The sequence below is a fragment of the Lepidochelys olivacea genome, assembly GCF_965140295.1.
Source record: "Lepidochelys olivacea isolate rLepOli2 genome assembly, chromosome: 1".
Classification (NCBI taxonomy): Eukaryota; Metazoa; Chordata; order Testudines; family Cheloniidae; genus Lepidochelys; species Lepidochelys olivacea.
The window spans coordinates 132,059,142-132,086,644 of record NC_140411.1 but is presented as its reverse complement, the minus strand read 5'-3'; the positions used below and the strand labels follow the sequence as shown (position 1 = coordinate 132,086,644).

General features: G+C 47.1%; 1 protein-coding gene across 5 annotated transcripts in view; it reads right to left on the bottom strand.

Moving 5' to 3' along the window:
* Positions 1-27,503, bottom strand: part of STS (steroid sulfatase) — a 178,201-nt gene that overhangs the window by 58,346 nt on the left and 92,352 nt on the right. For all 5 annotated transcript variants that reach the window (XM_084648912.1, XM_084648910.1, XM_084648908.1 and 2 more), the window contains one exon: positions 14,100-14,237. In XM_084648912.1, the coding sequence (XP_084505038.1) occupies positions 14,100-14,237 (138 nt within the window). The remainder of the gene's footprint in view (positions 1-14,099; positions 14,238-27,503) is intronic.

The window sequence follows — 27,503 nt, the reverse complement described above, 5'->3', positions numbered from 1 at the left end:
GAAGACGGTTACCAGAAATCAATTAGGATCAGCTGGGAGGGAATTAATGAGATGTGATTGACACAAATCCATATGGAAAAGGTATCAAATATTGTAATTAATTGCTTACATAGTACCATGGATAGGCACAGTGCTCCAAAGTGTTTTATAAATGAATATATGAACTTGGAAAAAGTTCCTGACCAAAAGAGTTTCAGTCCTGCTCTCATTGAAGACTGTGGCAAAGCTCTCAAATGACATGTGGGTTTTCAGGAGTGATTTGGTGGGTGTTGATTGAGAGCAGACAGATCAACCCATGTCCTCAGAATAGTGTGTTTACTGAAATCCAGTGCAGCTAAGTTTATAAACAAAATTAATATTTTGAATATATTAATTGATGTGAATGGCATAGCCCCTGGTCAGGGCTTAGATACACTCACCACTAGAATTGTCTATTATGATAAACTGATGTTTTCTAAAGTTTGGCCTCCAGATTTCTATTGCCCTCATCTTCCTGAGATGCACCAACATCCACAAGGACAGTAGAATTTCAGACCAAGGTAACCATGGGCTCACTCATGAGAAGGGGTCTCCAGATCTCATAACGGTTTGGGAATCCTACAGGGCCTTTACATAAGCTATTACCAACAGGAGAGTGGGTTTGTGGGGGGGGGGAGGGGAGAAAACCTGGATTTGTGCTGAAAATGGCCCAACTTGATTATCATACACATTGTAAGGAGAGTGATCACTTTAGATAAGCTATTACCAGCAGGAGAGTGGGGTGGGGGGAGAGAAAACCTTTTGTAGTGGCAAACACCCATTTTTTCATGGTTTGTGTGTATAAAAAGATCTTCTGTACTTTCAACAGTATGCATCCAATGAAGTGAACTGTAGCTCACGAAAGCTTATGCTCAAATAAATTGGTTAGTCTCTAAGGTGCCACAAGTACTCCTTTTCTTTTTGCGAATACAGACTAACACGGCTGTTACTCTGAAACCTGCATAGGCTTAGAGGGCAATTAGTCAGAATATCATGATTATTTTAATGAAAGGGAAGCACCTTCTGTTTTTTCATCTAGATTCACAATCAGTTCCTGGATACCATCTGCTGTTCTGTGAACACTATTGACAGCTTTATGGCCTCATAGCTTCAACATTCTCCAAGGCAAATTGCCTTGCTGGGGTTTGTGTACTTATTTCTCAGGGGATTATTCCCACAACTTCAGATATCATGATGAGAATCATTGGTCTGAGACTGGTGGCATCCTGTCTTGCTCTAAAAGATAAATATCAATGAAAAATTGTAAAGGATGGAAGGAGGACCTGGAACTCTACTCTCCTTCTTCCACAGGAGACCGATTGACCCATGCAGAAGCAATGTGTAGAATCAGAGTGGCCAGAAGAAGCAATGAGGCAAGTGTGGCAGAAGAAGAAAAGGAATAGACCCACTGAAAAGAAATACTTCTTGGGAAGTTGCAACCTGAAGAGAGCTGGGGAAAAGTAGGAAGTAGAAGATACATTTTCTTTCTCTTTTCTGGTGAAATACTGAGTTGAAAAGCTGCTGAGAAATCTGCCATTCACCCACCCAGGGAAGGGGCACTTTGCCTCTCAGTATATGTAAAGAAGCCCAAGAAGCAAATGGGGCAAAATTGCTGCCTGAGGCTTGTAGAGTTCCACAAGGATCAACTCTTTCCACAGTCCTTTCCAACATCTATACACTACCACTGGTGAACTGATCAAATAACATGTTCGCAAGTGCCTTTAACATGCATATGAACTCTACCACCAAGATGGCCTAGTGCTTGGATGAGATTAGCTCTTGGATGAAGAACAGCTGGATTAAGCTGAACTTGAGCAAACCAGAGATGATATTTGTGGGCAAAGGAAAGTATTTTGATTAGTTTGCAGCCACAGTGCAGTCTCCATTGGTTGACAATACATAGCCACAATTAGACCTGGCCTCGTTATTCATGCCTTTGTCACTTCTTGGCTGGATTACAGCAACACAACATACGTTGGCATGAAACCTTTAGCACATAGTAAACTCTGACTAATTCAGAACTCAGAAGCTCGTCTCCTCAACAGCACAGGCTTCCATAAGCCACATCAGACCTGTCCACCATTCTCGATACTGGCTTTCCATAGAATATCCAATCATGTTCAAGGTCTCAGTTCTTATCTTCGATGCACTTCATGGCCAGTGCCAAGGATAACAAGACCATCTAAAGCTCTGGGACAAAAACTCTGGTTGACAACTATATACCTCTGGCACAATGGAACTCTCAACAATAACAGTAAAGCTCATCTGTACAGGAGACAGAACTTTCTCTGGGGGCTGGTCCAAGACTTTCGGCCACGCACCCTTCTCCGCCGGAGAACTGGCAAAATTTAGAGGGCGGGGTGATAGAGCGGCTCCGGAAATGGACGAGGCTACTCCGATGTCTCTCCCTCCGAGGGAGAGCACTGGTGCTTAACCAACTAGTTCTGTCCACGCTCTGGTACCGGCTCAACACCCTGGCCCCGGCCCCGGGTTTCCTGACCCACCTCCGGAGATTGATTCTAGAGTTCTTTCGGTCAGGAATGCACTGGGCCCCTGTTGGAGTTCTTCATTTACCCCTGAAGGAAGGAGGGCAGGGCCTGAAGTGTCTGTACACTCAGGTCCGCGTTTTCAGCTTCCAGGCCCTGCAGAGGCTCTTTCATAGTGCAAGTAGTTCGGCGTGGAGCATACTGGCGCACGCCTTCCTGCGCCGCTTCCAAGGGCTCCAATACGACCAGCAGCTCTTTTATCTTTGTCCGAGAGGCTTTCCGCGAGACCTCTCCGGGCTGCCGGTCTTCTACCAGGACCTCCTCTGGACCTGGAAACTGTTTCTAACGACCAGGTCCGTGGCGGCCACTGTGGGAGCAGATCTCCTCATGGAGCCCCTGCTACACAATCCCCAACTCCGTGTGCAGGTGGTGGAGTCCCGTTCGGTGCACCAGAGGTTGGTCCTGGCGGAAGTCACGAGGGTCAGAGACCTCCTGGACTACGACCGGAGAGACTGGCTGGATCCCCTGACGCTCGCTCAGCGCATGGGACTCTCCAGCCCTCGTACCCCCTGGCGCGTACTTCAGGAGGTGAAGGCCGCCTTGACCCCCGCTGCTCGGGCTTATGTCAACCGAGCCTTGCGCGAGGGCGCACCCCGCCCATCCTCTACCCCAGGCCCGCCGGACCTTTCCATTGGGCCCCTACCCTGCCGATCCCAACAAACCCCTCACCCTTTCACTGCAAGCTGGCTGCATGAACTGCAGCCGGTCAGTTTTCAAATTGCACCACGGAATTATTTATACACACTCACGCTTCACACCCTTCACGCCCACACCCTGGTGTCCTGCCCCAATACAAAGTGGCGGGACCTCCTGCCACCCTTGGAGGGTGAGCAACCTCGGTGGGCCAGCCTGTATTCCACCTTGGTCCCGAGGCCCATTGGGGACATCAGTTGGCGGCTCCTTCACGGAGCTGTGAGCACAGGCGTGTTTCTGACACGGTTTACCCCCATCCCGGATACTTGCCCTTTTTGTAATGTGAGGGAAACCCTGGTGCACGTATATTTAGAGTGTGCCAGATTGCAGCCCCTTTTCCGGCTCCTCACAAATATTCTGTTGTGCTTTTGGCTTCATTTCTCCCCTCACCTTTTCATCTATACACTCCCCATCCGTGGCCCCACAAAATCGCGAGACCTCCTGGTTAACCTCCTCCTAGCCTTGGCTAAAACAGTCATTTATAAAACCAGAGAGCGGAGGTTGGCCCATGAAGCATCCTGCGATTGTAGGGCCTTTTTCCGATCCTCAGTACATTCACGTATCCGGGCAGAGTTCCTCTGGGCGGCGTCCACCGACTCCCTTGACGCCTTCGAGGAGCGGTGGGCGCTGTCCGGGGTTCTCTGCTCGGTGACCCTGTCTGGTTCCCTCCGTCTGACCCTTTGATTGAGGGGAAGAGCAAGAGATTCCAGCCCCAGCCATTGCCGCTGTGGATACCATCATTACTGTCATCTAGGAGGGGTCCTATAATATCTGAGTGTCTACCCCCCCCCCCCGCAGCCGTGCCAATCTTGCCGGGCACTCTCAGGAGAGGGATAATCGGTGACACTGGGTGCGGCACTAGGTAACTCGAGGGGGTGGAAGACCACGAGTGTCGAGGAAGCCCCCCCGCTCTAGGCCACCAGGTAACTCAGGAGGATGGAAGACCACGAGTGTCGAGGAAGCCCCTCCGCTCTGGGCCCAGGCTAACCTGAACACTTCTCCCTTCTGAAAGCTGCTGTGTTATACCTTCTGTTTGCGTTGTTTTGTTGCATAGTTTGTTTTGTTTCCTTTGGTAATTCTTTGTAAGTGTTACAAATAAACTTCTTTTCTGTTTCAAAAAAAAAAAAAAAAAAACCTTCCCTGTTACCTTACCCAGGGAAAAGGGACCTACTTAGCCTGCTCTCCTACTGCTACCACCCTCTGGTCTGGGCTTTCTTTGCTTTTTGCCCCTGCTCTTGGCTTCCCCCCCGACTGGGCCAGATGCTCTCCCCTCTTTCTTTCTCTGCTGTTGCTAGAGTGCTGGCCGGCTGTTAGCCCACCCCCCCCGGCCCGCCCTCGGACGCTGCTGCCGCTCCAGCTGAACCCCCCCCCCGAGGGGGGGGCTGCCGGCCCACTTCCCCGGAGTGGGGGAGTGGAAGGACCCAGCCCCCAGACCCAGCCGCTTGCTGTATGTCTGTGGACCCGTCTCCGGTCGAGAGGACTCTTATCACTTGCTCCGGCATTTCTGGAATGCAAAAAAGAAAACCCGGAACAGACAGAGAAAAAGCCGTCCACCGGAGGAACACCGCCTGGGGAATCTACAAATCGCCGTGGAGGGGGCCTAAGACTGAGTAACTTTCGAACTGTGCTCTCGTGTGGGGGGAGGCCTTGACTGTGTCTTAACTGTGTTTGTAGGGACGCAGCGGGTGTGGCACGGAGCTGCCCCCCGATCCATCTGTGTCCTCCCAACCCCCACACTACGATCTTCACCCCCCCACTCCACCATCTTTGCTGGCTGTCTAACATCTGACTCTGGACTCAGCTGCTCGCCCTGATTCCACCACGTGGGACAGAAGCACCAGCCAACCAAACAGGACTCTCTGGACAAGCGTACGGTGGTTCATGTGCCCTCCCTCCCCGAATTGTCCACCCCACCGCTTGTCCCTTTCTACCTGACCAACTCCTGTAAATCACCTGCCACCGCCCCTGCTGGGACATTGGCAATGGAGGGCACCGGGGTGACCTCCGCCGCTGCCATGCCCATCGCCTCTTCAGACTTTAGGGGAGCCCCCTCAGCCGGCGGGAAAGGCCAGGGTAAGAAGAAGGGGAAGGGCCCTGCTAAAACCACCGGGCCCTCCATGGCAGGGGCCACCCCCACTGCTGCAGCCCTGCCACCGACCATGGCGTCCTCCCCCGCTGCCCCCTTCACCAGCTCTGCAGATGTCCCTCCCTCAGCCCCCAGGATGTATGCCTGGGTGGCGGCAGCCCTCCCGTCTGCCGCCTCATCATCTCTCCCATCCACCGCCTCCGCTACCATCAATAGCGGCCGGGGCCCCTTTCCCACCATGACAAGGAAGCACGGTGTCTGATGCCTCCTGGTGCCCGCCTTGCCCCATGTGGAGACCTACGTGTGGGCGTTGGCGAGGGTGGTGGGGCCCTCGGCCATTGTGGTGGCCTCCAAAATGTACGGGAAGGTCGTTTTCTCCTTAGCTTCGGAGGCTGCCGCCCAGGAAGAGGTAGAGAGGGGCCTGGCGGTGGGGAGGGTGTTTGTCCCCCTAGAGCCGCGAGAGGACCTGGGCGTCCACCTGGTCCTGACCTCTGTCCCTCCTTTTCTCCCCAGTGTTGCCCTGCTACCCGCCCTTTCCACCCTGGGGAAACCTGTTTTTGTTATCAGCCCTCTCCCGCTGGGCTGCAAGGACCCCACCCTCCGTCACATTTTTTCATTCCGCTGGCAAGTGCAACTTTTACTGCTGTCGGCGGCGTGCGACGGAGTGGCGCTCGAAGGGTCCTTCCTAGTCCCCCACCAGGGGGCCCGTTACCGGGTGTACTTTTCCATGGGGGAAGCCCGGTGCTACCTCTGCCAGGCGTCGGGGCATGTCCGGAGACCGGCCGCCCGGTACCCGAACCTGCCCCCGCCCTTCGGACCACTGCTACTCCCGCTCAGGCCCAATGCCCAGATGAGTGGGAGAGCCCCGCCCTCGCTGCTGACAATCTCGCGGGGCCTATGGAGGAGGGTGTGGCAGAGATACCACCAGGCATGGGAGAGAGCCTGCCCCAGGGAGAATCCTCCCTCCCTTATGCTGCCCCACCGTTCCCCCCGCAAGGCCCTGAGCCATTGCCTTTACCCCCTGACACGACCCCTGCTAACCAGCCCCCAGATGATGCCATGGAGGGCTGGGCCCTAGTCCAGGGGAAGTGAGGCAAGTGGAAGGCTTGAGCTCCGCCTCATCTACCCAAGGCGGAGGCCCCCCGGAAGACCAGGAAGGGGGGCACAGATGCCGAACCTTCCGCTTTGCCCATGAGTGTGTCCCATCCACCGGTGTCTGCCGGGAAAGCTCAAGGGAGACCCTCCCCTCTGAGACACTCAAAGAAGCCCTTTCTATCCTGACGCTACCCGAAGCCCCCGTGAACCCAGAGGCAACTATTGTGGTGAGTGCCGGCGGGGAGAACCCCAGGGCGATGGAAAGTGTCCTCTCCTCCATGTTCGAGGAGATCAAGGCCTTAGATCTGACCCTGGTCGCCCAGGGGGAGGACGACCTTTTGCCAGCAAATCTCGATCTGGGCGACCTCACTCCACCCCTCTTTTCCCCATGCTCCCTCCCCTTAACTGCTGCTTCCGCTCCCACCTCCGAGGAGCCCCTGGACTCCTCCACCGACCCAGCCACTGTTGGCACCCCGCTGACGATCACCGAGCCTGCTCAGGTGACAGCCGGTGCCACGCAGCCGGGGCACGAGTCGCCAGGGGCAACCCCGTTGGTGCGGAGCAATTGACTTCCTTCCCAGGCGGGGGCCCTACAGAAGATAATCCACCTCCTGATGCTGTGGCCGCTAAATCCATCACAGAGCGCACACCCAGTGTCATTGAGAGCTCCCTCCCCACCCCCTTAACCCTTGAGCCTGATCGGGAGGCGGCACCATCCAGCTGCTTGCCTCCCGAAACCCAGAACCTCGCCTCTGCCCCTACCCCTGCCCCTACCCCTATCCAATTTATCTCCTGCAATGTCATTGCCACCCCCAGGGCTGTCTCCTTCCCTTTCCCAACTGATGACCCCCAGGGAGCGGTCTTTGTGTTCTCCTGCCCCAACCCATTAGGAGCTGCTATTTTCCCTCCACCGCCCCCTATCGCCCCAGAGCTTGAGGCAGACCTAGAAGCTCCAGCCCATCAGGCACCCCGTCGGGGGTCTGCACCCTGCTTGTCCGTTTTAGTGGACCACAGGGCTGCACCAAGGGCCCTGCCGGGGAACAACCGGGAAACCGTAACCCCACCCCACCATGAGCTGTGAGGAGAGCTGCGTTAGTTTTTAGAAGATGTCCGTGGCTCCCACAACAAGGTACAACTTGCTCTCCAGCGATGGGGGGACTTTTCTCAAATCTTCCTGGCCACAAGGGAGAAGGTAAAGGGACGGGGAAGCAGGATGCCGCGGCCTACTAGCGAGTCCGCGTCTTCCGTGAACAATTACTCACCTACGGGATGGGTCACGGACTGCTGCGCGGCCTGCTGGGAGATGCGAGCGTCCCTGCCAGTGAGAACCCCCCCGACCCTCCCCATGACACCTCTCACCATCGCAACGTTGAACACCCGAGGTTGTAGGATGGCTCTCTGCAGGTCCCAGGTGCTCTCCTTCCTTCGGGAGGGAGGGTACTCTGTGGTTTTCCTGCAGAAGACCCATACGGACCAGACCACCGAAGACAGTTGACAGCTGGAGTGGGGGGACAGGGTCTACTTTAGCCATGCCACGGTTCGACAGGCTGGAGTGGCGACCCTGTTCTCCCCCAACCTACGGCCCGAGGTGCTAAGGGTCGCTGAGGCCGTGCCGGGTAGCCTGCTGCATCTCCGGGTCCGTATAGAGGGGCTCGTGGTTAACCTTGTTAACATCTATGCCCCGACATCGGGCCCGGAGCGGCTACAATTCTACCAGCGGGCGTCCGCTTTCCTCGGCACCTTAGATTCTCACGAGTGCCTGGTCCTGGGAGGGGACTTTAATACCACCCTCAAGGAACAGGACCGCTCGGGGACCGAGCAGAGCCCGGCCGCTGTGGACACCCTCCGGGAGATAGTCGAACACCACTCCCTAGTGGACATCTGGTGCGACCACCACCCGGATGACACTTCCACGTTCATCTTTGTCCGTGTGGAAGCCCATCGGTCGAGCCACTCCCGGTTGGACTGCATTTATTTATCATGCTTCCATCTCTCACAAGCCTACTCCTCCAGCATTCGGCTGGCCCCATTTTCTGACCATCACCTAGCGACCGTGACAGCCTCCCTCTGTGTGGAGAGGCCGGGGCTGGCCTACTGGCATTTTAACAACAGCCTGTTGGAGGATGAGAGCTTCGTGATGTCCTTCCGGGAATTCTGGCTGGCCTGATGAGGGCAGTGGTGTGCCTTTCCCTCGGCGCGGCGATGGTGGGACCTGGGGAAGATGCGCACCAGGCTTTTCTGCTGCAACTACACCAAGGGCACCAGCCGAAGGAGAAATGCGACGATAGAGCAGTTGGAACGTGAGGTCTGAGACCTGGAGAGGTGTCTGGCTGCCAGCCCCGAGGACTCGTTCCTCTGCAGAGTGTGCCGGGAGAAGTGGGAGGAGCTCCGGACCCTCGAGGAGCATCGGGCCCGGAGCGCCTTTGTTCGATCCCGCATCCGCCTCCTTCGGGAGATGGATTGCGACTCCCGCTTCTTCTGTGCCCTGGAGAAAACGAGGGGGGGCCAAGAAACACATCACCTGCCTCCTGGCAAAAGACGGCACCCCCTTCACAGAACCGGTGGAGATGTGCTGGAGGGACTGAGCCTTCTACGCAAGTCTTTTCTCCCCGGATCCGACCGACCTTGGTGCTTGCAGAGTGCTCTGGGAGGAGCTCCCTACGGTCAGCGTGAGCAACCGAGACCGGCTATAGTTGCCTCTCACTCTGGCCGAGTTCTCAGAAGCTCTCCGTCGTATGCCCACTAATAAGTCTCCAGGCATGGATGGGCTGACCGTGGAGTTCTACCGCGTGTTTTGGGACATCCTCGGCCCAGACCTAGTCACCGTCTGGGCCGAGTCTCTGCAGAGCGGGGTCCTCCCTCTTTCGTGCAGGCGAGCTGTGCTTGCCTTACTGCCGAAAAAGGGGGATCTCTGCGATTTACGAAATTGACGTCCCGTCTCGCTCCTCAGCATGGACTACAAAATCGTAGCAAAAGCAATCTCGCTGCGGCTAGGATCTGTGCTGGCGGACGTGATCCACCCAGACCAGACCTACACCATCTCAGACCGCAGTATCTTTGATAACCTATTTCTGGTTCGGGACCTTTTGGAACTCGGGCGTAGAGACAGTCTGTGGTTTGCCCTCCTGTCCCTAGATCAGGAGAAGGCGTTCAATAGGGTGGACCACGGGTACCTCCTGAACACTCTGCGAGCGTTTGGCTTTGGACCCCAGTTTGTGGGTTTTCTCCAGGTGCTGTATGCCTCCGCAGAGTGTCTGGTTAAGCTCAACTGGACCCTGACCGAACCGGTCAGCTTCGGGCGAGGAGTATGGCAGGGGTGCCCCTCTCGGGCCAGCTGTATGCTCTGGCGATCGAGCCCTTCCTCTGCCTCCTCTGCAGGAGGTTGACAGGGTTGGTGCTGCGGGAGCTGCAGCTGGTCCTGTCAGCGTACGCCAATGACGTGCTCCTCGTGGTCCAGGACCCGGGCGACTTGGCGCGGGTGGAGGCTTGCCAGGCCATCTATTCGGCAGCCTCCTCTGCCCGAGTCAACTGGGTCAAGAGCTCTGGCTTGGCGGTAGGAGACTGGCGGCAGGCGAGCTCCCTCCCACCCACGCTTCAGACCATCCAGTAAAATGCGGGTCCGCTGCTCTACCTCGGCGTTTACCTTTCTGCCACGCATCCCTCTCCGCCGGAGAACTGGGCGGGGTGATAGAGCGGCTCCGGAAATGGACGGGACTATTCTGATGTCTCTCCCTTCGTGGGAGAGCGCTGGTGCTTAATCAACTAGTCCTGTCCAAGCTCTGGTACTGGTTCAACACCCTGGTCCCGGCCCCGGATTTCCTGACCAACCTTCAGACATCGATTCTGGGGTTCTTTTGGTCAGGAATGTACTGGGCCCCTGTAGGGGTTCTTCATCTACCCCTGAAGGAAGGAGGACAGGGCCTGAAGTGTCTGCACACTCAGGTCTGCGTCTTCCGCCTCCAGGCCCTACAGAGGCTCCTTTATAATCCAGGCAGTTCGGCGTGGAGCATACTGGCGCATGCCATCCTGCGCCGCATCCGAGGGCTCTGATATGACCGGCAGCTCTTTTATCTCTGTTCAGGAGGTCTTCCACGAGACCTCTCTGGGCTGTCGGTCTTCTACCAGGACCTCCTCCAGACTTGGAAATGGTTTTTAATGACCAGGTCCGTGGCGGCCACCAAGGGGGCAGATCTCCTCGCGGAGCCCCTGCTACACAATCTCCAGCTCCGTGTGCAGGTGGTGGAGTCCCGCTCGGTGCGCCAGAGCTTGATCCTGGCAGAAGTCACGAGAGTCGGAGACCTCCTGGACTACGACCGGGGAGACTGGCTGGATCCCCTGATGCTCGCCCGGCGCATGGGGCTCTCCAGACCTCGTACCCCCCGGCGCGTACTTTAGGAGGTGAAGACCGCTTTGCCGCCCGCTACTAGAGCTTACCTCGATCGGGTCCTGCTCGAGGGCATGCCCCGCCCACCTTCTACCCCAGGCCCGCTGGACCTTTTAATTGGACCCCTGCCCCGTAGACCCAATCGACCCCCTCAGCCCTTTACGGAGAGCCAGCTGCATGAACTGCAGCCGCTATGCTTCCAAACTGCACCAAGGAAACATCTATACACGCTCGTGCTCCACACCCTTCACGCCCTCACCCTAGTGTCCCGCCCCAACACAAAGTGGCGAGACCTTCTGCCACCTTTGGAGGGTGAGCAGCCCCGGTGGGCCAGCCTATATTCCATCTTGGTTCCGAGGCCCGTCGGGGACATCAGTTGGTGGCTCCTTTACGGAGCTGTGAGCATGTGCACATACTTGGCGCTGTTCAACTCCATCCCAGATACTTGTCCCTTTTGCGGTGTGAGGGAAACCCTGGTGCACGTATATTTGGAGTGCGCCAGCCTGCAGCCCCTGTTCCGGCTTCTTACAAATCTTTTATTATGTTTTGGTTGCATTTTTCCCCTCACCTTTTTATTTATGCACTCCCCATCCGTGGCCTCACAAAGTCGCGGTATCTCCTAGTTAACCTCCTCCTGGCCCTGGCTAAAACAGCCATCCATAAAACCAGAGAGAGGAGGTTGGCCGATGGAGTTTCCTGTGACTGTGGGGCCGTTTTCCGATCCTCGGTCCATTCACGTATCCAGGCAGAGTTCCTCTGGGCGGCGTCCACCGACTCCCTTGATGCTTTTGAGGAGTGGTGGGCGCTGTTCGAGGCTCTCTGCTCGGTGTCCCCGTCTGGCTCCCTTTGTTTTGACCCTTTGATTGGGGGAGAGAGTAAGGGACCCCTGCCCCAGCCATTGCTGCTGTGGATACCACCACCTTAGAGGGGTCCTTTCACACATGAGTGTATGTGCCCCCCCACCCTCGGGTTGCCCACCCCACAGCCTGCCCCTTTTGTTGGGTGCTTTCAGAGGAGGGAATTGTTGGTGACACTCGGGCGTGGCGCCAGGTAACTCGAGGGGGTGGCAGACCTTGAGAGTCGATGAAGCCCCCTCGCTCTGGGCCACCAGGTAACTCGGAAGGGTGGAAGACCACGAGAGTCGAGGAAGTCCCCCGCTCTGGGCCCAGGCAAGCTTGAACACTTCCCTCCCCTGAAGCTAATGAGAAAACAATTGTGATTGGTTGCTGTGTTACACATTGCATATGCTGTTGTTTTGTTTTGTAAGTGTGTTATGCAAACAAAAAAGTACCTTTTTTGCTTCAAAAAAAAAAATTACTCTCCTATAGCCATCTGGCCTGACCCTGTCACATACTCTAGTTTAAATGAAAGTTCCAAACGAAAGTACATTCCCCAAATTTATTCACTTATTTATGAATATTGTCTCATTCATTTTCTTTCTCAGATTGTATCCCCCATTTTATGTCTGACATTCTAAAGCGCTAACATTTTTAGAGCTTCCAAAATGTGGCATGCCTATAGCTATGGAAGTGTAAGTCTATGGTGCTTTGAATATGGCAAGTGCTATATAAGGGCTACGTATTAATATAGTTCTAATTCAGGTTAATGATAGATTTCTCTCAGCTGTCAATCTCTATGGTACAATAGGATCCATTGTATATTCTGTAACCTCACAGCTGTGGTTGCTGCAATTTTTGCCCTACTAATATCTGAGATTATTTCTCACACACTTTATAAACAGATAAAAGTTATATAGCTTTCTCACATGGTGGCCCTACTATACTTTTATTGCTTCCTGTGACCCTCTTTTCCCTACCTCTAATTCTTCTCTGAAATCATACTCAAAAGCAATGTTCTACCTCCTCTATAAAATTACAGATAGTAAGTTTAGGAACTGATTTTCCAATTCTCTCCCTCCATCACCCAAACAGGAAGGAAAAAGAAAATTAATGAACCATTTGCATAAAAATTTCTCTGGGAAGAGTGAGACTATCTAAACCTGTCCATACAAGCACCAGGCATCTCTCTCCTATTTTGATGGAAGTTAAACTCCCTTTCATCATCACAGGCCTGCATTTCAGAGATGCTATGCACCCACCACTTCCATGCTGAAAATCAGGCCCTGTTTTAGCAACTGGTACCAATGAAAACTTCACAGTGCAGTGGAACTATAACAGTTCTCTCCCTGTCCCTCTTCTTTACCTTCTCCCCTCACCTAATATTCCCCCATCTTCTCCATCAGCTACTTATTGGTGAGTGGGATTGTGATATCAAAGGGAAGTCATCCTCTTCTTCCCTCTCTCTCTTTCTTTTCTTCCTCTTCTCACTCTCCCCTTCTCCAGAATCACCTTGTCATCTATAATCATGTGAATATCATGACCCCTTTGTCTGAATGAGTTACCAAATTCATCAGCATATTTTATACTGCTATTGCTTGAAGTGAAATGGGTCAGCAAGTGACATCAAGTCAGGAACACATGAACAGACAAAAAGAAAAGATAACCTATTCAGCTAGATTTTTTCCTATTCTGACATGCATCTTATCTTGCTAAAAACACTATTCTCCTCTACAGCAGCATGATCCCATGGACAGAAGGTCTTATTACAATAAGGTAAATTTACTGATGGTCTCAAGCCTCTACAGAATTATTTGAATTTGAAGTACGCATTGATTGTCTCAATAGCTGTAGTGTGAGAAAAGCAATCAATCTGCGTGCCTGTGACACCACTGATCATACCCTTCTCTTGAAATCTTGTGCTCCTTTGGCTTTCATAACTCCGTCCTGTCCTGGTTCTCCTCCTATCTCTTTGGTATTTTTCAGTGTCTCTTTCATTGGGTCTTCCTCCTCTGTTGCTTTCCATGGGTGTCTCAGACTCTGTCCTGGGCTCCCTCCTCCTCTATCTCTCTACACCCTTTCTCTGTGTGACTTCACCCACTCACTTGGCTACTATCTCTGATGACACACAGCTACCTCTTCACCCCTCTACTGTCCAATCAGGTATCTCAGCCTGTCGCACTGACATCACTATTCTATTTAAAAGCATTTTCAGAAGCGATAAACACCTACAAATCCCACTGAAGTCACTGGAGCTGCAGATGCTCATCACTTTTGACAACCAGGCCACTGATGTTTTTGTGTCTAAATATGGATTTAGGATTATGAACATTAGAAGTTTAATGATAGGAACATTTGGGGCTTACAGCAGATTGCACCCCGTGCAGAGGAAGCAGCTAATTTTTGACATACGTTTCTAAAAATCATTATAAGAAGCTCACCTTTATAAATTCCATTATACCCCCCATGGACTTCTCCAGTGCTAGAGACTTCTTCAACATGTGCCCCCTGGTCAGATGTGAAGTATACAAGTGTCTTATCATTCAGACTCCATTTCTCTAGCACATCCAGAATCTTTCCTGAAAAAATAAAACAGAAAGATTTAAACTTTTACTTGTAACCTGAAAGTAATAAACATTTTTGCTCTTATTAATTTTGCAGATTTTTTTCTTAAAAAAAACATTATTATGTATAGCAACTGGCACCATTCAGAACACACTAGGTGGTTACCACACAGAGGTTGCTGCTATCGAGATTGTGGCTTGATTGCTGCAGGGCCTCCTGATGTATAAAACAAAAAAGATTTGTGCACATCAGAGGAAAGGGCTGCTCCTCAGAGAAGCAGCGACCCCATAACAAGGAGTTTGAAAAAGTTGATCACAACTGAAAGAGTCACAGTATGCAAAGTACAGTTCACAACATACTAGAGCTTTGCCACATGGAAGCCTTCAGAAGAAGCATGGCTCACCTAGTGTATGTGCTGCAATAAGGCACTCTTACAAGAGCAATAGTACAGAGAAGAAATGCCTCTTAAGCTACACAATTTCATTATCTAACTCTGCCAATCAATCACAGCTGGAAAAATGCTCTCGCGCATATCAGACTAGACCCTTAGTAAACTCGAAAAAAAGTTTCAAAATATAAATTTACGTATTTAAGAAGAGTTGGGCCACTTGGATATGTTGTGAGACTTCAAAATATTTTGGACCTAATTTTCATTTATACAGAGGGCTCTTTACACTACTCTGACACTGTAAACGGGCCTTGCAATGCGCGTAAATTACATTTAAACCAATTTTAAAACTCCTTTACACTGCTCAAGTTTTGTAAACGGGATTTAGTGTAAATGAGAATTAGCGCCTAATGCTAAAGTACATTTTTGTACTGAAAGAAATGCAGGATTATTGTCACTGGAAACAGACCAACAAAAAGATACAGCACAAATAACACAAGTATACCCTTCTCAGCACTGCCCTGCCAATGAGCCTTAATTTAGTTCTTCAGAAAATCCATACAGTATAAAGATAATTCAGTCTCCATGACCATTCTCCTCGTCCTCTCTACTTAACCAGTCAAGAAAGGTGACAATATGGGTGGCTAATTTGATTTGTTCATCTGTCCACTAAAAACTGGTTCCCCAGCTGAAGCATTGAGCTACCATGTTAAGTAGCATGATGCAAGAACCCAGAAATACAGAATCCATTTCATCAGGAGTGAGGCCACTTAAACATTTTTCAGATTATAATGGCTTTCTGCCATTATCAACCTGTTCTGGCTTAGAAGCAGTTACCTTATCCTTTTGCTTACCAATCCCCTTGCAAGTTGCAATTCTGTAAAATCACAGTTCTGTAATGTACTGAGCACCTCCTGGAAGGTGCTGAGTGCCTTCATTTCCTACTGGCTTTAATGACTGGGTTCTAATTAAAGGGATACAACCAGTTAAATAATCAGTGTCTATTGTTCCGGTTTGTAAAATAGTAGAAAAGTAGCTATATAAGAATAGGAGAATTTGTTTACATAAATTTTGAAACTTGGTGGGAGTTGAAATTTCCCAACAGAGCTGTGGAAAATCTGTTACAAAGGCTGACATTTTAAAGCTGGTGGGTTGTGGGGGGATTTGGTTAACAGCTCATGCAGCTCCATCTGACAAGTCTTTTTGCTTGTTGTAGCAGGTAGGCTAAGTGCCAAAGAAAGAAAAAGGCAATTTTCCATTGGTTGTGCTTGCTAAACACTGTGGTGTCTGCTGATAAAGTGGTGGTGATGCAGTCAGGAAGTTAGGTTGGACATTGTGTGGATACATATGATTTTAAAAAGTGAAGGACAAGACGACCAACTCTAATACACTTTTCTATTTAAAATCTGCAAACTATTTTTCTTAATGAACTAGGATTATGTAATCCTTCTAGACCAGTGGGTCTCAAACTTATTTGATCGGGCCCCCTTCTTTGTGTCTGTAATCATTTGCGCCCCCTCCCCAACTACTTATACTGCCAGCCAGATGTGAAGGCAAGGCAGAGAGCAGCTGCTGCTGGCTGGGCACCCAGATCTGAAGGCAGTGCTGTGGCAGCAGCAACATGGAAGTAAGCGTGGCAATGTAAAAAGTGATACTCATCAATATCACTTTTCACAGTTGTCAGGGTTCTCTGCCCGCTCTGAACTTTAGGGTACAGACATGGGGACCCGCATGAAAGACTCCCTAAGCTTATTTCTACCAGCTTAGGTTAAAAACTCCCCAAGGCACAAATTCTCCCTTGTACTTTGGGTTAGATAATGCTGCCACCACCAAGTGATTTAGACAAACTCAGGGAAAGGACCACTTGGAGTTCCTACTCCCCCTTAATATCCCTCCATGCCCCCGCACCCCCTTTCCTGGGGAGGCTTGAGAATAAACAAGATGAGCGAAGACCAACCTTGGGGTTATTTTAGGACACACAAAAAACCCCAATCAGATTCTAAAAGAAACAGAACTTTATTAGAAAGAAAAAAAGGTAAAAGAAGCACCTCTGTAAATTAGAATGGAAGATAATCTTACAGGGTAATCAGATTCAAAAACACAGAGGATTTCCCTCTGGGCCAAACTTCAAAATTACAAAAAGAAAATCAGGAATACACCTTCTTCTCAGCACAGAGAAAATCACAAGCCAAAACAAAAATAAGCTAACACATTCCCTTGCTAGTACTTACTAATTCTAATGGAGTTGTATTGCCTCCTTCCTTGATCTGCACACAGAACAGACAGACCAACCCCCTCCCGCCTGCCTCAGATCTGAAAGTATCTTGTTCCCTTATCGGTCCTTTTGGTCAGGTGCCAGCCAGGTTACCTGAGCTTCTTAACCCTTTACAGGTAAAGGGATTTTGTGCCTCTGGCCTGGAGGGATTTTATAGCACTGTATACAGGAAGGTTGTTACCTTTCCCTTTATATTTATGACAACAGAGACCTAGTGCCCCATTGCCACCCTTACTTCTGCACTGCTGCTGCCACCCCAGGGTTGACCCCAGGAGGAAATGGGAGGATGGGGGAAGGGATGAGAACTCAAGCCCGAGTGGCAGGCCTCCGGCTCTCCCCTTTATCTCTGTCTGCCGGATGTGCACAGTCCTTCTGCATGAGCTCCAGTGACCCACGGCTGATAGCCAGAGCTCTTTTTCAAAAAAAGCAGGACACACAGCTCATGCCACCCTTGAAACATTCCCACACCTCTCTTGGGAGGCTCGCCCCATAGTTCAAGAACCGCAGAGTATGACACCATGTGCATGTGAAAGAAAAAAGTATAATTAATACCATGTAATAAATCATATTAACAGAAATAATTAAAAGCACACCAAATGGAGCATGAGATCTAGGCTTCCTTTTCCCATTCACGATCAATCAATATTAATTTTTCTACCTGAACTGGGACAGAACAGGAAATATTCATCTGAAACTCCGCTTTCCAATGCACTCCATTTAAAATAAAATAATAATAATAATAAAAAAAAGTATTTATTTATTGGCAAGTAGATTGGATAAAATTTGACCTAGTCTGAACATCATTACTGAGTTTAGACTCATGCAAAGGCCATGCAAATTGTATCTATTCCAGAAAGGCAACAAATTGCATATAGAGCCTGATCCAAAGCCCATTGATGTGAATGAAAACATGCCCATTGGTGTCAATGGGCTTTTTTGATCAGGGTCATAATAAGGTAATAACAAAGTCATCATTTAGTTGAATATATTACAGCAGGGTTAATAAATACTAAAATGACAATTTATTTCTAACAATGTAAGTTTTTAGTATTCCAAATAACACACTTTGCTGTGGTTGGAGATTAAGTATCACAAAAAAATAAAACAGAACTTGCATTTCTATTTTCTCCTTGAACACTGACACCTTTTGGAATGAGCACTGTATAAATAAGTAATAAGATGTATTTTACTGTAGGATAAGGCACACTGAAGGGTATTTGAACAATGCGGTAAGTATTAATACAAGCCATACATAGTTCTGATTTGAAATTTTTCATCAAAATATTTTTTTGATGAAAAATGCCAGATTCATTGAAAGCAGAATATAAATAAAGAAGTAGATTTTGATGAAATTATGTTTTTTAAAAAAATAAATTTAATAGTGTTGGAATGTCCCACTTGACATTTTTTGGACTGCAACATATCAAAATTTAGGTTTTTTTAGATTTTTTTATAAGTTTAAAAAGATCAAAATTGGAATGAAATGTAATCAAAACAAAACATTTTGATACCCCTAAATGTTTTTTTGTTTTTTTTTGTTGTTTTTTTTAAATTCTGTTGCTTGGAATTTTTTTCTTTCTTTGTTTTTGTTCCATTCCAGAACAGGGGAGAAAAATGAATTTGTGTAATTTCCTGCAAAATGGAAAATCCAGTACCTGCCCAGCTCTATCCATACTGTATCTCAATTGTGTTAAAAATGGTAAGAAAAACAAAAAAAAAATACATATATTACATTGAGTGTAACTGTGTGTATATTTTACATGTACACACACATATCTATATTGGGAGCAACCACACATAGGGTTGAAACACAAATTCCATTACAACCCTTCTTTTTCAATTGTTCAGTACTTTTTCAATACATTCTTTTTGGATCTAAATTTTTAAGACTTGTTTGTTTTGTAGATTTAACTGAAGCTTAAAAATTAAGCTAAGTCTGATGACTATAGGTTCAATTGCGCAGGGAATTGTAATTTACATACCATGTGCCAGAAGGGCAAATAGAGTTAGAAATCAATCTTATCAATGACTGTAGAAAGGAACAGGAACTTAGTCTGGCATTGCGGCGGCATTCAACGAAGCAATGTACCAAGTTTGTGAGATCCTGAGAAACAAGCAAGCAAAAAAAAAAAAAAATAGCCCTACTGAATCAATAGTAAATTTGTTGCAAATCCTCTTTGTTCAGGGCACAGACATTATCCATTGCATACACTTGTGGCTCTCTACAACTACTCCCAAATGACAGAACTGTCAGTTGAGGAGATCCACTTGAAAATTGTGTTCTGGAAAAGTTAAGAGTTGTGTTAATCCCTAAGGATGCAGACACTTCCGGGGCACATGTCATTTTATTGCAGGGCTATTGATTGACCAGAATGTGGTTTGGCCAATGGAGCCCAAGACCATGGAGCCAATGTGATGCTGAAAGAACCACGTAGTTTCTGAAAGATTGCTGAGCAGTTAGAATATAAGACTCAGTTTTCCCAGCACCGTCATCCCAGGAGTTTGATCAGCTTTGGTCCTAAACCTAGATCATTTCCAATGTAGCACATAAAGTCACTAGATCATTAGGTACACATCTCACTTTTACATTTTTAATTAGAGACAAATTAATGAAGGCATTAAAAATAAAATTTGACATTAATTAATAGAATTAATGCTTTAAAGTCCAGCTAAACCTCCCCTTGAAATGCCCACATGCAAATATCCTAGCAGAATCATCTTTACATCCTGCTCCACTTTTGCTTTAAGGAATAGTATAAGATGTCAGATCTGCAGGTGCTGTCTCCTAGAAAGGTTTTTAAAATGTGATGTCAATTTATATGGAGTGATGGAGTATAGCTGATTGGAGCTTGACTCTTATCCTTTGGGATGACTTTGAGAATGTAAGATTTCATCTCTACAGTCTTATTCTGGTTAACTAAGTTCAGCTCACACTGAAACTCAACTTTAATATTCCATTAACATTGCCCAGTGCTGCAGTCCTGAATCATGCAAATCTCCCACTGCACTCAATTCTGAATTTTTTTCAAAGAGAAATCTAATTCAAGATGTGTGTGTGATATACATGTTTTTGTTACTACATTCACTCACTTTCATTTAAAATTAATAATCCAGGAATGTTTTCCATACAATTTAAAATGTGAATCTTGTTCATCTGTTTGAAATAACACAGATGCCTGCTAAAACCACTAAAGGACCCAATCCTGACCCATCTGTCACAACACTAAAGGTTATGCAGCCTCCTTACTCCCACATAAGGCAGTTCTGCACCAGTGTGACCAATCCACACGATGGTCAGAATGCTGCAGAAGGGGTGTGGAACAGCACCAGCTGAAGTTCTACTGTAGAGGACAGATGATGGGGAAGGCTACGATTTAATCATGGATATTTTTAGTAAAAGTCAGGGACAGGTCACGGGCTGGAAATAAAAAATCATGGCCCATGACCTGTCCATGACTTATACCATAAATACACCTAATTGAATTGTGGGGCGGGGGGAGCTTGTGGCACCAGCTACCGGAAGGGGGAGTCCTGGGGGGCCTGCGGTACCAACTGCCGGGGCAGGCAGAGGAAGACCTGGGGTAACAGTGGCTGCTTCAGCCAGTGCCATGAGGGGAGTCCCGGGGGGGCAGCGGCTGCTCCAAGGCCAGCAGCTGCTCCAGCTGTCCCAGGACCACTACTCAGGTGGTCCCCGGGGCCAGCCACATCTGCAGAGCCACTCCAGCAGCGGCCAGTGTGGCTGTCCCCAGGGTCACCTGAGCAGCCACACTCAACCACACTGGCTGCTGCAGAAGTCACAGAGGCTGCAGGATGTCACGGAATCCATGACTGCCGTAACCTCTGTGACAAACACAGAGCCCTAATGGTGGATACAGGTAATTCAAGCAAATGAGATACCACTGCCCCACTCAAGGCAACATTCATATATCTTGCCCCATACTTCCACTTTCTTCTGATGGAGCTACTGCATCCCTGGCTCTGTAGTGATGCTCCAAGGGACATCGGGTGGGGGAGGAGGAAAAGAGTGATTTGGGAGCATGAACCACTCTGTAGTGATGCTCCAAGGGACATCGGGTGGGGGAGGAGGAAAAGAGTGATTTGGGAGCATGAACCACCCCATCTTCCATATACCTAGAGGAGACAGATCATTTATTTGGTTAACAGCTCTGTTTCAGAGCCAACTCCTGGCACCACTCCCTGTGGCTGAATAGCTTCTCTAAACATCTCAACTGGGGACTGACAGTCAGCTGTGGGGACCTGTCTCCAGGTCTGGGGAAATGGTGAGATTCTGAACATGTGCAAAGGGTCCTGCAAAACATCCCCAAATGCTATGGGGGGCTGGAATCCAGGACTCGTCCCTGAGAAGGTGATGATGCCAGACTGCTGTGTAGACAGTATGTAGTAGTCCCTGAGGGGACAGCTACCTCATTGCCACAGGTTTTGAATTATAAGGTAATTCCATAGCTGAACCCCTCCTTGGTGTTCAGAAGGGTAATATTTTTTCCTTATGAAAAATATATGTTGCAACCTCTGCATTCCAACATCCACAGGCTAAAAATCAATTTAGCAGAATTTAATCTTCCTATGCTAGTTTTGAGATGAGTATTATGAAAAGAGTTTAATGTGTTGATCGGATATAAAACCCACTGATTTAGCTGTGCAAATTTACACTATCTGAGGATCTGCCCCAAGTACCTAGTACAATCTGGGTGTTGTGTAAAAACATGCCCAAGTACAGTAACTTAAGACTTAGACAGCCATGTCTTAATTTTAGCTTTTGTAGATTTCAGGTTATAAATATTCAAATTTCTGTGATAAGCTCAGAGTCATCAAGTTTCCCCTTGATAAGTATGTAAATCAGTCTGTCTCTGCAATGGGGAAGTAATTATCACTTTCAGACCTAGTCATTGAGCGCAACACTTGAGAGGTGAAGATGAAAAATAATAAAACCACTGACACCAAGACAAGAAGTTGCAGCACATACAGTGAACAGCATGTATACTTGCATACACTTGTTTAGCATTCAGAGCTGAAATATGGCAAATGGAATGTTGAGATTTTGGAAAGAGGCAATAGATTGGATAGAAAATGTGCCATGACATCAATCAATAGAACCCAAGGAAGACAGGTGATTCTGCATACAGGCAAAACATGCACATGACTCTGTAAGGTGACAATCAGGAAAAAAATGATCCAAATGCCTGTCTAGAAAATGTATATAAAATTCCCCTAGAAAGTCAAGAGCATGGATAGGTTAAAAATCATACTTCCATATTTTATTATATCAATTTTGAAAATGGAGACATTTTAATCCACAGAATAATGCAACGTGAAGACGAATGTAATGGTGGTGGGGAAGCCCTGTATCAGTTCTAATTTGTTACTGTTATTATTTAATAGTTATATTATGATAGCACCCTGTGCCCTGAAATCTTCCAAAAAGTACTTAAGACACTCAGGGCTGGATTTTCCGAGGTGCTGAGCCCTCACCACTCCAAATGACATCAATGGGAGCTGCAGGTGCTTCTGAAAACAAGGCCTTCAGGGATGACTATTAACTTTTGTATCAGGAGAGGTTTGCTTGCTTGGCTCTCATGCACAATAAGATGCATTCATAATGGTTGCTGAAGGAATGCATAGAAATAAGGTGAGGATTTGACCTGTATTTGAAACAACCTGGAGATATGTTTATAATTTAATTTCAGTGGAGCTCTGTGCATGTGCAGTGTCTGCCAAAGCACATCAAATTACAGGATCTATAAGCTCCTTGGGGTGCTTAGAAACTATGGTAATAAGAGGGAGGTAGATAGATATCTCAATTGCAACACTGAAGTCAGTGGAGCTATGCTAATTTACAGTACCTGAGGATCGGCCCCAAGTACCTAATACAATCTGGGGAATGTATAAATAATACATAAATTATGATAAAACATAATATAATCATTTCTCTAGGACTGTGTTTGGGTGTGGGACATAACCCAAACATTTTTAAGTACTGTATTGCTTCTCACCCAGTGTTTTGATGGTATCTGCAAATTATCCAGGCAGATGGGTTATTTCCAGCAGATTTTTTTCACCATAAATGCAACAGCTGAGACACAATAGAGCCTAGCAAACTTCAGAAGTTCTCTCCTCTCCCTTTTCTCTAGCTCTGTTGATAATTCCCCTACTTATCCATGGTGAACATTCATCATGTGCTTATTTGACTACAATAATCTTTCTCATGTTTTGTGAGTATGTAAATTAACTTCAGTTTCCTTGTACTGACCTGTATTATTATCTCTCATGTACATTTTTGTTACAGGGTAGGGAGTGAGGGTGATCAGAAACAATGAAGGTCAGCTTAGGTTGTCTTGATAGATTTCCCATATTACCTCTCCAATTCTAATTTGTAAGAAATGGTCTTCAAAGCCAAGGTATATTTCCTCAGTGGTGTTACACTGGACCTCAGTTGTGGAAAGCAAAAGCAGAATTTTGCTGTATGGGTTTGGGACTTGCCTTCTTTCTATAAAAACTAAGCTAAAATTGCTGTGGTCAGTTAAGGTATTAGTATCAATTTGCTATGTGTTCAGATTTGTGTTGCGCTGTAACTTAAAATTGAAATTGGCTTGTGGCTGTTTATACAGTCTTAAAAGGATAACTTGCCTTTCAGACCCTCAAGGTAAATTTTCACCATAGTGAACAGCCGATTAGACATGCAGTGTTTAGCTGCTATGAATAAATCACCCAAACTTTGATGTACAATTATGCATAAGATAAGGGTAAAGTGTTTTCTACAGATTGATCACTAAATCTTTTCTTTTAATATGGGGTTCAAATTACCTAGTAAATTTAACTGTTGGAATGATGTGTTTTACATCTGTACAAAAAGTGCTATTCAATCTTTGGCGTATAATAAAGCATGGAGTTAGGACATGGTTAATAAAAACAACAAGGAGTCCGGTGGCACCTTAAAGACTAATAGATTTATTTGGGCATAAGCTTTCATGGGTAAAAACCCCACTTCTTCAGATGCATGGAGTGGGACTCCTCATGGTTTTTGTGGATACGGACTAACACGGTTACCCCTCTGAGACATAGTTAATGAGAGTTATAGGACCTTTAAGTATGGCTGCATTATAGGCAAAATCAGATTGCAGGGCATCAGTAACTGTATAGCTACTATAGGATTGAAGAGATAACATTGTTGGGATAGGTAGAGGTCAACAGTATGGCTGCTTTATAGCTACCTGGTTAGTGTGTACATTAGTTAATGAATATGTTGCTTAAAATTCACTTTTAGACCTTACATTTCTTCATCATAATGCTCTGTATTTCTTAACTTTTAGACTGCTTAAGATACTAAATATGAGACATTGTCATGCAATATAAAAGGGTATTTTGTATATTCCAGCTGAGATAATTTCTTTTGGGAAATTCACAGCATCATTCTGCTAACATATGAGAGTAAAAGGCCATTTTACACATACAACCAAATGTACACAATATACAATACACTGTCCCAAAGACCAGGAGATTCCTTTTGTTTTTCTCTAAATGTGACATTCAGTTTGCATGTTTCTTGCTGCATCTGCATCTTTACTTCCCGGCGCAATAGGTCACTGGCTTTGTATCTTCTAATGATGTTAGACATTTGAAGCCTACTATGCACTTGTCATCTGCAGACAAGGCAAGCCGTGAATGAGTCTCTTCACAGAGAAGTTGTTAATGCCAATAAGAAAACTGAGCTTAACAGAACAGAGGTAAACTCTGTTGTCTCTCTGGATGACATTTTGGATTTAAGTAGAAAAATGGGAGAAAAATTTAAGTCTGTACAGCTCTCTATTGTTCAACAATCTACAGTTTATTTCCCCCCTCTTACTGTTTTTGCTTCTGAAATTGACTGTATCAGCATTCTACACACACACAAATTAAACTCGGAAGGAAACTTTTGAAAAAAGGAAAGAAATTATTTTGTAGGTCATATCAGTAAATCATAGAAGACTTTCTGAATAAACATTGTCACTGACATATGGTTCCTGCTCTGAAATGCACATATGCAGTTAGTGAAAGTCATTTAGGGAAGCTATAGGAGTTAGGTGCCTAAATACCTTGGAGGCTATGGAGCTTAGAAGCCTAAGTCCCAATGAGTTTCGATGAGAGTTAAACTCCTAAATGCTCGTGTTAGTTTTGAAAATGAGACCTGGGTGCTTTTGAAAATTTTACCCAGCCATATTCTGAAAGTGCTTTTCATACATTCAGTTGCAGAGAAGATATCAAACAGAAAAAAAAATCTTTTCTGCTTTGTGGAGTGGGGATGGAGAAATATGTCTGTCGCTTCCTAGACTATGGAGTGTATGTAGAACTGCTTCATGGCCTCTACTGCTGCTCTGATGCTGCAGTAGCCTTCACAGTGCCAAAGAACGGCAAGGTGGGAGTACAGCATAACACTGGATCATTTGGGACAGTCCTCACCCTTCTGATAGTTTGCCTAAGCCTCTACCCCATTCCTGTATATTGATGGGTATGGGGCTGTGATAGACGTGGAATTGGTGTGATAATCTAAGATGTAATAATTCTGTGAACACTGGTCAGTGAAGGGAAGTTGGTGCATATAGGGTTATAAGACTTTCCTGTAGGAAGGTACTGATCTTGTTTAGTAGGGGGCTATGGGAAGAACAAACAAGAAGGCGGCAAAGGCCCCAGATACAGATACCCCAGCACACACTTGAAAGACAGTGGGCAAAACGATCAGCTTCAAGGACCTTACGTCCTGTCTCCAAGGAATATACAAGCTTGTTTTGCCAGCCAGGAAACCTGGAGATCAAAAGGACTGAACAGCTTTGGAATGGGACCCTCCCTGATGCATAGAAGATAAATAGTGCAGTGTCTTAACTCACATACTATGCCTGCAAGACCTAGAGGTCTCCAGGGATGGGAGGATCTATAGGTAGCTTAGATGTACTAGGATCCCCATGTGCAATATGGTTAGATACCTTGTAAACTAGACATGCCAATAGTCAGTTTAATTGCTTTAAGATCTGTTTTCTCTTAAATACTTTTGTTCTAAATAAATAACACTTTGCTTTAGGGAAGCTGTCTGGTTACCACTGTCATTACTTCTAGAGAGAACTGAACTGCTGGGGCTGCCTCATAAGATAATCACAGACAGCAGTTAAGATCCAGTCTGAGGGCTTGTCCTCACTACGTTGTTAGCTTACGTTATAACTTGAGTTTTGCCTCTAACCTGGCGCCTGTCCACATACAAAAATCTCCAGCTCAGGCTAAGTGTGGTTGTAAGCTCCAGCTAGCTATCCATTCAGAGGCATGGCTCAGAGCTTGAGGGCTTCTGCCATTTGAACTAGCAATGCAGTAGAGATGCAGCAGCTCGAGTTACAACAACTCATCAGCTGCTAATCCAAACACTGTGTAGGTCAAGTGTTGTTTCAGAGTGGTCACTCTCCCTGTGCTCTCACTCGAGCTAGGCTAGCTTGTACACTTGACATGGGATAGCTCAGTTGGAGTAACCCAAATGTACTAACTTGAGCTAATGATTGCAGTGAAGACAAGACCCGAAAGTGAGAGAATTGTGTGATTGAACTAGAGAAGAGGGTTTTAGGCCTGCGACCTTAACAAGTTGCATTCAAACAGACCAGGAGGGGTCAAAGGTGCAGTTAGCCTGGTAACTGTAACATATGTGATTGGGGCCCTTGCACTGCACAGAAGAGAAGCACACTGAGCAAAGCCCCTCAGTATCTTGCCCCTTTCCTTACACAGTGGAACTGCCCTGCTCCTGCTGTCAGACATGTCTCTAGGGATGTGGAGGAGGGTACAGGATTTGCCCCACATATAAATTTTCTTTTCAGGAACTTGTTTTTTCTTTCCTTTTGTGCATGTAACACTAATTTAAATGTGTGGGAGTTGTGTACATATGGATGACAAGCAAGTGAGCTGTGAAATCTCCATTCTTCCCAGTAACACACACAAACATGTCCACAACGCATTGCAGTTTCAATATCACATGGAGAGCAGTTTAAGTACACAGAGTCAAATGGCTTTTTATTCTTACAGCCTACAGAAAACACAATTGCTCTACACCCAGAAGTTGACTGTAATCATTCAGCTAAACAGTGATGAATATGCATAAACTTCAGTATCTAGGGTTTTTGTACAGATATTTCTGGTTATGGTATATTTAAACTATCAGTAGTAGCTGTTTAAAGTATCTTCCCTTTCTGTACTCCTTCTCCAGATACCTAAGGTTAATGGAGAACACGGGAAGTAGTAATTAAATGTCAATCACAGTCAGCTCAAATTCTGAGATAGTGTTACCGATCTTACACTTCTAGCGCTTTTAATCTAGATGGACCCCCAAAGTTCTTCTTAACTGATGTCTACGGGAATCACTCATCCACCTTTGACATGAAACCACGGAAGAGCAAATTGCAGCCACTGTTTGACAGAACATAGCAATGCAACAGCTCAGAGCAGGAAGTGACTATACCAGAAATTTAGGGAGAGGAGACGTAACTACCCCAATTGGATCTTGGCCCGTACACCAAGTGTAACACCTAATTCTTGTGAAAAATAGGTAGTGACTTCTTAAAGTTTTCTCTCTTATTCAAGTAGGAACAAAGC